Raw genomic sequence first — 9163 nt, 5'->3', positions numbered from 1 at the left:
CGCCCTCTTCTCCCACCCACCACCCCGGGGGCTCGCCGCCGTCCGTTCGGTTCCTCTTTGGGGCTCCCCGTTAAAAGTTTCTGCTCAGAGTCCGAACTTTTCCGCCAGGGGAACGTGGGGCTGGCTAAACCCTCGCGGTGCTTTCGCTTCCCCCGCTTCTTGCTGCTCTCGCTGCCCGGCTGCTCCTCGCCTGAGCGTTCCTGCCCGGCGGGCGGAGGCGAACGGTGCGTTTTGAGCTGATGGAGGCAAAACCGCTTGGTGCCTGGCTGCTCTGTTTCCTGCTCTTACACCTGGAGACTCCCACCAGGTGACCCACTTGGCTTTAGACCTCCCAAATCCCGTCGGTGTCCCTTAACGAAGCCAAAAATCATGTGGGGCTCACATCTCCTGCCCCGGAGCTGAGGTGGGGAAGTCGAGGCTGAGGGCTCTTACGGAGGAATTTGCCGCTTTGCTCTTGAAGATCAGGACAGGGAGAAGTGTCGAGTCTCTTCTGCAGGGCCCCGGGGGTAGATGTACCTCGAGTCCTCCCGTTGCTTTGGAGCATCTTGTGGGTCTCACCTCTGCCTTCATCTTTTCATTCCTGCAGGCAGCACAGCAGAGGTAGTGTGTTTGAAGGGGAAAAAAAACCCAACTAATATTGAAGGTACAGTGGGATTTATTTTTTTCCTTCAACACATTCATCTTTACAAATGCTAGTTGATTTAATTTGGGAGGGGTTTTTTCCCCCCTTTTCCTGGTTTGAGGAGCTTAAAGACCGGCAGCTCTTGTGAAGGGCTTCCTTAAGCGCAGACGACGCTTCTGAAATGGTGTTAGAAGTGTCACGACGTTGCTTCCGGCGCCGTTCTCCCTTTTGGAAGAGCTTGACGCGGAGCGATACGCTTGGTTGCTTAAAAAAACCACACCTCTAACTGCTCTCTGCTGGGTAAGAAAGCTTTCTGGAGCGTTTCTGCAGAATGCCTGCTTGGACATCGCAGCTTTTGGGGTTTTTTGGAGCACGAGCCGGCCCGAATTGGCGTCTGGCGCTCAAGTCAACTTGCCAGAAAAGTCGATTGCTCCTCTTCGCCTGAGGGATTTCCTTCTGCTTTTCGGTGCTGCTTCGCTTTGCCTCTCATTTCCCCCGAGTAAGAAGACTGAGAGAACCCTGTGCTGTGTCCCAACACGCCCAAACTTTTCTTGGGGCAGCTCTCCCGGCTTCCTGCCCTCCCCTGCCAACCGCAGCTGAGCTGGGTACCTCCAGCTCCTCTTGGGGAAGGACTGAGCTGGTAGAATCTTCCTGATCCACGAAAATCCAACAAGGAGCCTTCCTGCTACTGCTGCGAAGGCATAAAAATTTGAAGGAATAATGGAATCTGTTTGTTGTTTGGGGTTTTTTTTAACCCCAGGTGGGTTTTACATCAAGCGTGTCAGACTCCTGATGCTTGTGCCAGGGGTGGGAGGGGTTGAGCAGCGCCCCTTGAGACTCCTGGCCCTTGGGGACAACTTATTTCCTGCACTAAACCCCTCTCTTCTAGACAAGCAGTTTGGCCTCGTAATTAAAAAATATACAGCAAGATCCGCTCTGTTCTTCCCCCCAAAATCGCAACGAGCCCGATTGCGTCCTGCAGAAAAATCCGTGATGTCCTTGTGCTCCGCGTGCTGCATCTTTACGCTGTAAAAAGCTTTTGGCTTCTCAAAGGGCCGACGCCAACTTGTTCCATTCTGGGAAACGTCTCAGGGGTCGAGCCGTGTCGGGTGGTGTTGGCCTGGTTCGCCTGGGCTGAAAAGAAACTGTGCAGATGGGGCTGCTTTTTACATTCTTAGTGTTTCGGGGATGTAAAATGCTCCTGCTCTCCTCCCGCACCAAATATTGAGTGGCCCGACGGGGTTTGTAAGTCACCGTGTCAAATTCAAAGTACTGGGGGTAAACTTGGATGGGATGGAACAAGTTGAAGGTGTGGCCAGGCAAAACTTTATCTATTACTCTTTTATTCCGCTGGGCTGGATTGCGGCTGAAATCTTACACTTTTCTCCGTGACGCTTTAAGCTACTCCTTTGAAGAATATTCCTGAAATTGCACAGAAAATGTGGGAATTTAGCCCCGTAGATTTTTCCTTTCTGATTCCCATTCGCCTGTGCGCAGGAGGTCCTGGCGCAGTGAGGTTTCAACATTTTGGGACCAAAAAAAAAAACCCCTTAAAAAGAACAATGCGAATGCTTCAGTTAGCCCCGGGCTTTATAGAAACGTAAGATTTAACTGAGCAAATTCCGTACAGGAGGAGCTCTGTCCAAGCTGCTGGGGTGACACGAGCTGCTCCCGGGTGCAGAAACTCGTAGCTACGAGGGGAAACGAGGAAAACGGCCTCAGGAGGCTGGGGGGTTCCTTGCTGAGCTCGCTGGGGGTCGGAGTGTGCGCGTTGCCTTACCCGCCAGCCCGGCCGTGCCCCTTTTCCAGCCCAGCCCTCCTGAGCGAGGCTGCGGGGGTCCCGTCGCAGGGAATCGCGGGGCGGGCTCTAACTCTCCTGGCTGGCAAAGGGAAACCCTCTCAGCTGCTTGCAAAGCTCCCCCAGCGCTTCCCCGGCTCTTGGGAGATGGAGCTTTGCAGCCCGAGTGACTTCTCTCCCTGTCGTTCTCCCTGTAGGTGCGTGGAGGGCGGCGACGGAAGAATGGGGCACCGAGGACTGGAATGAAGATGTAGGTACTCTCCGAACGCCTCCCCTCCGTCCTGGTTGTACCCGCAAAGCCCCAAACGGGGGCTGTGAGCCAAGCCAGGCTCCCTGCTCCGAGAGCCACCATGAATAAAGAGATGTCGCTGCTGCTGTTGTAGCAGAGCTTGGAGCCCGAGATAGGAGAAGGATCTCCCAGTCGAATCTGGTCCTTTCATTTCCAACAAAATCCTTCCAGAAACTGGCCCGATTCCACACGAGATTCTTCCCTGCTCTCCTCCAGGGGAGGGTTTGCCTTTGATCCGTGCTGCGGAAGAGGCAGCGGTGGTTTGGTGCCGGTCTTTGTGATTTGGATTGAGCAGAAGCTCTCGGCTTTACCTTCTGACTCGGTTGTTCGCGTGTCGCACTGCTTTGTTGTTCTCTGTCTGGCGTCTCCTTCCTTTAATCCCCTGTTTTAATGTCTATCAGTTTCTTCTGAAACAGGCTTCTGGCCCTCTCTGAATCAAGGGAGAACTGTTGTTGCAGGTGGGAGCAGGATTGGGTGGGGTTTTTTAGTTGTAGTATTAATTTTGCATGCTTTTTTTTTTTTGCTAAGCCCACAGAATGGTCACAGAAGGGAAAAGCTTTTGCTTTCCAGGCACCGTCTGAAGGAAGCGCTCCTGCTGTGGTTAGAGATGGAAGCAGCTTCTCTGCTCAGTCGGGTTTCTGCCTGAGGAGAGCCTTTGGTGGCCCTTCTTGCCCTCAGCCTGTGCGAAATGCTCCCAGGTGTTCCTGGGTTTGTTTTTAAACTCTTGCAATTGAGATGCTGGCAGCTCCTCAGCCTGGAATAAAAGCTGCTCGTATTCAGATACGTTCCAGCCTAAATCACAGGTGGCTCTCGCACCTCCCCTTCATGCGTTTCTGAGCAGTTTTCTTTTTGCCTTTCACAGCTGAGGTAAATCTGTTGGGCTCTGGTCAGATCGTCCAGGTGAGGCGAGGATCAGTGGAAGCTCAGCTCAGGTTTTTTCCCTCTGACTTCTCTAGCGGTGGCTTTTGCAGATCAGGGCTGCGTACCGTCAGCTTGGAGCACCTCTCTGAGAACAGCAGCCTTGCTGGATTTGTGGACTACTGGAAATTTGTAGAAGGATTTGAGTTTTGGTTTGTTTTTTTTTTTTCCCCCTGGCAGGTGATTTGTTCACTTGCCCGAGAAGAAACAAATAGGAGCTAATTCTGTGGGAGCCAAGTTAGAGCAGCTTCAATCTAAACACTTGTGTTTCTTGAACCTTTCCGTGGCTGTTTGTCTCAAACACTTCTGTGCTTTACTAGGAGTCCTGAGATGCTGTTCTCAATTTTGGATTCTTTTTCTGTTTTTTTTTTAATCTTTCAGCTGTCTGAGACTAAGATCTTCACTGCCTCCAACGTGTCTTCAGTGCCTCTGCCTGCCGAGAACGTGACAATCACAGCTGGACAGAGGTGAGAGCCCCTGGCGATGCGATGCTGTTGGTGTGGGACGAGCAGCGCGCAAGTCCCAGAGCAATTTGCCGTCTCGGACTAAACCTTGCCAGCGAGCTAAAATGCAGCAGCTCCAGATGAGATGAGATGGGTTTAAATGGAAACCTTGAGTTCAGAGTTGCCAGGTTCTAATCCTAGATGCGGGGTTTCCTAGATTCTGCTGCTGCTGCTTCTGATTTAGGGGTATTTTGCCGCATTAAGTTAACAGAGGACGTGCTTTAAAATAAGAGGCCGTGTAGGATCTTGTTTGGTCTCTGTGGACGTTCCTACCGGCAGTTGGGAGTTAATGTTCTGCAGATTTGTTTGGTTTTGTCAAGTCAGAGCTATAAATTGTGAGGCTGGACGTAGAACACCGCTGTAAAGGAAGCGAGGGGTGACAAAGCTCGTAGTAACCTCAGTGAGTTCTCTTCTGTCTTGTCCCAGAATCGATCTGGCAGTCCTGCTAGGAAAGACGCCCTCTGCTATGGAGAATGAGGCAACAAACCTGGAGTCGTCGCAGGCTCCTTCCCTGGCCCAGCCGCTGGTGTTCAGCAACTCCAAGCAGAGCGCTATGGCCCAGCCTGCCTCCGGGAACTCCTTCTCTCACCACAGTATGGTAAGGAACCACCGGGCTCCGCCAGCCTGCGGGTTTTTCAGGTGTTGGTTTCCCCTGACGTTCTCTGTCTGCGTCTGGGCAACGCGGGAAATGCCAGTTGTGCCGCCTGCTCGCTTCTCCCGGGTGGCACTTGGATGATTTGCCACTCTGCTCTAAATGCAGAGGCGTGGAGCCCATTGCTTAATTAGAAATAATTGGGATAATTCCTCCCCTGTTGCCCTTGTCTGACTTGCAGCACGTGCTGCTTCCCTGCTCAGAGGAGAAGAAAAACTCTCACGGTCCGGGGCTTGCAAATTCAATAGTTTGAGAGGTTGAACTGGTTGGGAATTTAGTGTGAGCTGAAATGTTGGCGTCTGCTGACAGGTGAAGGAAGGAGGCATCGAATCTGAATCAGGGATGTGCACAGAGCTGCTTAGGTGCACCTTTGTGTAACTTCAACAAAAGAAATAAAAATTGTTCACTCGACGGTGAGGATTTTCAGAACCGCCTTTACTGTAAAGGCAGAGAATGTGGTTGTTGTTAAGTGCAGCCGTATGCACGTGAATAATTCAGTGCGTTTTTAAAGATCCTGCCTGTCGAGCCTCTGTGGTGCTGTGAAGTGCCGTGGGCTGGGCGACAGGTAAAGGCTGCGAGAGGAGCGTGAGCTCACCTGGCTGCCAGCATCTGTGTTGCATGTGGGCCTCCGGGTGGTTAAGCTGAGGCCCCCGGTGAGAAGCAGCAGGGTTACAGTGCGCTCAGCCTTCTGTTAAGAGACGTATCTGTCCTCTGAGCCAAGTTCCGAGCCGAGGGAGACGTTGACTTTGTTATTTCACTGCTGAAATTGCAGGTGAGCATGCTGGGGAAAGGGTTTGGAGATGTCGGGGAGGCCAAAGGCAGCAGCACCACGGGTTCTCAGTTCCTGGAGCAGTTCAAGACAGCCCAGGCTCTGGCTCAGCTGGCTGCCCAGCACACCCAGCCCGGCGGGAGCACCACTGCTGCTTCCTGGGACATGGGATCCGCTACGCAGACCTCGTCTCTGGTGCAGTACGGTAAGCAAAAAGCAGCGTGGGCTTCCCGAAGGGGGAGCACGGTCTCCCAGAACTCCAGAAACACGGCGGCGTGAGCGATTCGGTGCAGGGCCAGGAGTTCACACAACCACAGAGTGTTTGGTCTTGGAAGGGACCTCGAGAGATCATCTAGTCCAACCCCCCCTGCCAAAGCAGGATCGTGACCAAGCCGGCCATGCTGGAGAAGCTAAAAGAACTGTGGGTGCAAGTTTGTGAGATTACATTTTAATCTCACAAACAAGTTTTTCCCTCTTTGTTTTATACTTAGAGCAGTTAAATCTCTCTGCCTCTTGGATGTTCCAGCCAGGGTCAGGGCCAGGGATGTGGTGTTCCCAAAACCCTCAGTGGGCAGAATTGCTTTTTGCTGTAAAGCTGCGTAACAGAGAAGGGGTCTGAAAGTGGGCACCTCTGGAGAATAATTCCCAAATGTCAACGCTTGTCAGTCTCATCTCCTCTCACGGCTGACCTGACGTTATTTTTTTAAAGGAATGCAGTTCTGGTGCCTGTTAAACGCCAGGAGGTCACTCTACCTCTAGGCTGGCGTGAGGGAATAAACAGGGATTAAGAGAGGCTCCTGCTTTTCGGGTGAGATGCTGAGCGCTGCTGCAGTCGAGTACCGACGTTTCTTTGAGCTCGTGCATTTCGTTTCTTGCCGTAGGGAAGTAGCTCTGCCTCAAATTGAAGCTCAGCAAAAACTGAGCAGCCCTGTCCTAGGAACAGTCAGTGGGGGCAGCTCCTGAGCTTCTCAGGCAAGGAGCCACAGAGGAAAGTCAGAGAGAGCGGGAGTTGAGTTTTAACGAGCTGCACTAAGGCTTTGGCGAAGGAGGGTGATACGATTGTGCAAAGAGCTGAGGGTGGGCAGCCCTGCGCAGGGCGTTACTTGGAGAATAACCTGATGCTTCCAGGGGAAAGAGCAGGCGAGGAAATGCAGCGATGCTGGCAGGTGGAGGGAAGGAAGCGGCGTCAGGCCCCGCAGAGCTCTGACCTGCACGGCTTCCACGCAAGGAGCTCAGAATTCCAGCTTTCCGTGGAGGTTGGAGGGTTTAGGCTGTGCTCGCTTTGTTCTGTAGAGATGGTGGAAGGAGTTGAGGGGAGAAGGGCTTAAAAGGCTCGGCGCCGGTGGTGGTGAGAGCACAAGGCTGGGAGTGGAAGTGCTGGGATTCTCTGCTGTCTGATTTTAACAGGATCGGGGAGTAGCCCGTGTGTGAAACGATTTTATTTTTCTTGATGCTGAGAAGTGTCGGAACTTGATTTAGATGTAAGGAAAGAAATCCTTTAACTCGACTCTCTCCCCACCCACAGATCTCAAGAACCCGACGGACTCTGCCGTGCATAGTCCCTTCACCAAGCGTCAGGCCTTCACGTCGACTTCGACCATGATAGAAGTGTTCATGCAGGAGAAGCAGCCTGTGGCGACTGCCTCCACGACCGTGCCGGCACCCCCGGAGGAAGACCCGCCTTGGGGCGACTCCCTCCGCGACCGTGCCGGCGCCCCCTTCCTCGCCGCTGCCCACCAAAACCAATCCTGTGCCCCAGATGTCCCCAGGATCCTCAGACAACCAGTCCTCCAGTCCTCAACCGGCGCAGCAGAAGCTGAAGCAGCAAAAGAAAAAAGCGTCGTTAACATCAAAGGTGCGGGGAGGGAGCCGTCGTGTTGCGTTAGAGCTGCGGAAAAATCCATTTGGGTTGATGAGGGAAGGGCTGGGCTTGGCTTTCCTGCTGTTGGCTTCGGGGTTTGTGGAGGGGATGGAGAAAAGCTGGCCAGCCCGCATCGAACGGCCTCGCTCAGAGGGTGCGAGGCTGGAACTCTTCACCGTGCGCTGGGAAACGTGGATCCTAAAGTGATTTTCTGTGCTGATCCCAGGGAGGGACTGACCCTTGCTGCTGTTCCTCCCTCGCAGATTCCCGCGCTCGCGGTGGAAATGCCCGGCTCAGCAGATATCTCAGGACTAAACCTGCAGTTTGGGGCGTTACAGTTTGGTTCGGAGCCTGTTCTTGCGGAGTACGAATCGACGCCCACGACGAGCGCTGCCGTGAGCCAATCTCAAAGCAGCCTGTACACCAGCACGGCTAGGTGAGGACCCGGGTGCAAGGAAGGGAGCAAATTAATCCCAGTGTGTAACTAGACTGTAGCCTGTTCTCGGGGGTTTTAGTTACGCCGCATACGCGTAGACCCTTTCTGACCGTGCCGTGGTCGCAAAGGGGGGACAATGTATGCAACAGCAAAAGTGTGAGTCGCCGACAGGTTGATTCAGGCAGCTCTCTGGCTGCTTGGCCTGTGGTACTTGGACAGAAAGCAGACGCTTCGCGCTGCCCTTAAACCGTATCGCAGGAAACAAGGTAGAGGAATCGCCAGCGTCACGGCCCCTCGTCCCTGGTGAGGGTTTTGTCCTGCGTTTTGCCTGGCAAACCAGGACGTGGTGGTGTACGGTGGTGTAGGCGTCTGATGCCTTGCCAAAGCGTTTCTGCCTTCTCTTGAGCAGACCCTTAGTATCTAATCGGTCCTTCGAGCGCTGGGACCTGAGCGGTGGCAGCTTGTGAAGTGTCGCCTTCAGGTGCGGCAGCGCTTGAGGCCAGGCTGCCCAGTAGGTGCCGGCATCCTCCCGCGGTCACGCTGGCCCCGGCCTGGGAGTGTTTCTCTTTTGCTTTGCTTTGTGGGGTGCCTCTGTGCTGATCCTTGGGGCTTTTCGTTTTGAAAATTTGAAATGAAGATCCTACTGTCTCAGTCAGCAGCTTAAGGGCAGGGCTGGTTTGGAAAAAAAGGTAATTATTTTCCATTGTTATTTTTATTTTTCCTTTTTCGTAGTGAATCTTCATCCACAATTTCGTCCAATCAAAGCCAGGAGTCTGGTTACCAGAGCAGCACAATACAGACAGCAACGTTTACCTCCCAGAACAGCGCTCAGGGACCACTGTACGAGCAGAGATCCACCCAGACGAGGCGATATCCAAATTCAATCTCCTCCTCGCCCCAGAAAGATCTGGCCCAGACCAAGGTAGGGAAATGCTTTGTTCACCCTTCGTGCTGAGCTGGGGAAAGCCAAGTTGGTTTATCAAGTGTTTCTGTGAGTCTCCTCACTTGTGGACTCTCGTGAGAGCTTCCTTGTGGCTGGTACCAGCTACGTGACTTACCTGGGGCTGGGGGGGTTATGACAGCGGTGAAGTCGATCGCAGGATGTGTCTTGTGCCACAAGTAACTTGCCGCGGAGTGACATTTGGGCTGAGGATTTAGTTTTGTGTTAAGGATCAAGAGAGGGGATTCTCCCCCTTTGCTCTGCTCTGGTGAGACCCCACCTCGAATCCTGCGTCCAGTGCTGGTGTCCCCACCGTAAGAGGGACATGGAGCTGTTGGGACGAGTCCAGAGGAGGCCGCAAAGCTGGGGCAGGAG

At 53.4% G+C, this 9163-nt stretch overlaps 1 protein-coding gene across 1 annotated transcript in view; it reads left to right on the top strand.

Moving 5' to 3' along the window:
- LOC104271651 (ubiquitin-associated protein 2-like) overlaps positions 1–9163 on the top strand; it is a gene marked incomplete at its 3' end in the record, with an annotated part of 18374 nt that overhangs the window by 7865 nt on the left and 1346 nt on the right. The window contains 8 exon segments of the mRNA XM_009866380.1: positions 2618–2670; positions 4009–4094; positions 4557–4728; positions 5555–5756; positions 7077–7193; positions 7246–7406; positions 7676–7848; positions 8581–8770. Of these exon segments, the coding sequence (XP_009864682.1) occupies positions 2618–2670; positions 4009–4094; positions 4557–4728; positions 5555–5756; positions 7077–7193; positions 7246–7406; positions 7676–7848; positions 8581–8770 (1154 nt within the window).

This window comes from Apaloderma vittatum, unplaced genomic scaffold, assembly GCF_000703405.1.
Source record: "Apaloderma vittatum isolate BGI_N311 unplaced genomic scaffold, ASM70340v1 scaffold29213, whole genome shotgun sequence".
NCBI classification, from domain to species: domain Eukaryota; kingdom Metazoa; phylum Chordata; class Aves; order Trogoniformes; family Trogonidae; genus Apaloderma; species Apaloderma vittatum.
Note: the sequence above shows the minus strand (reverse complement) of the source record. Positions and strands in the feature narration are given on the sequence as shown.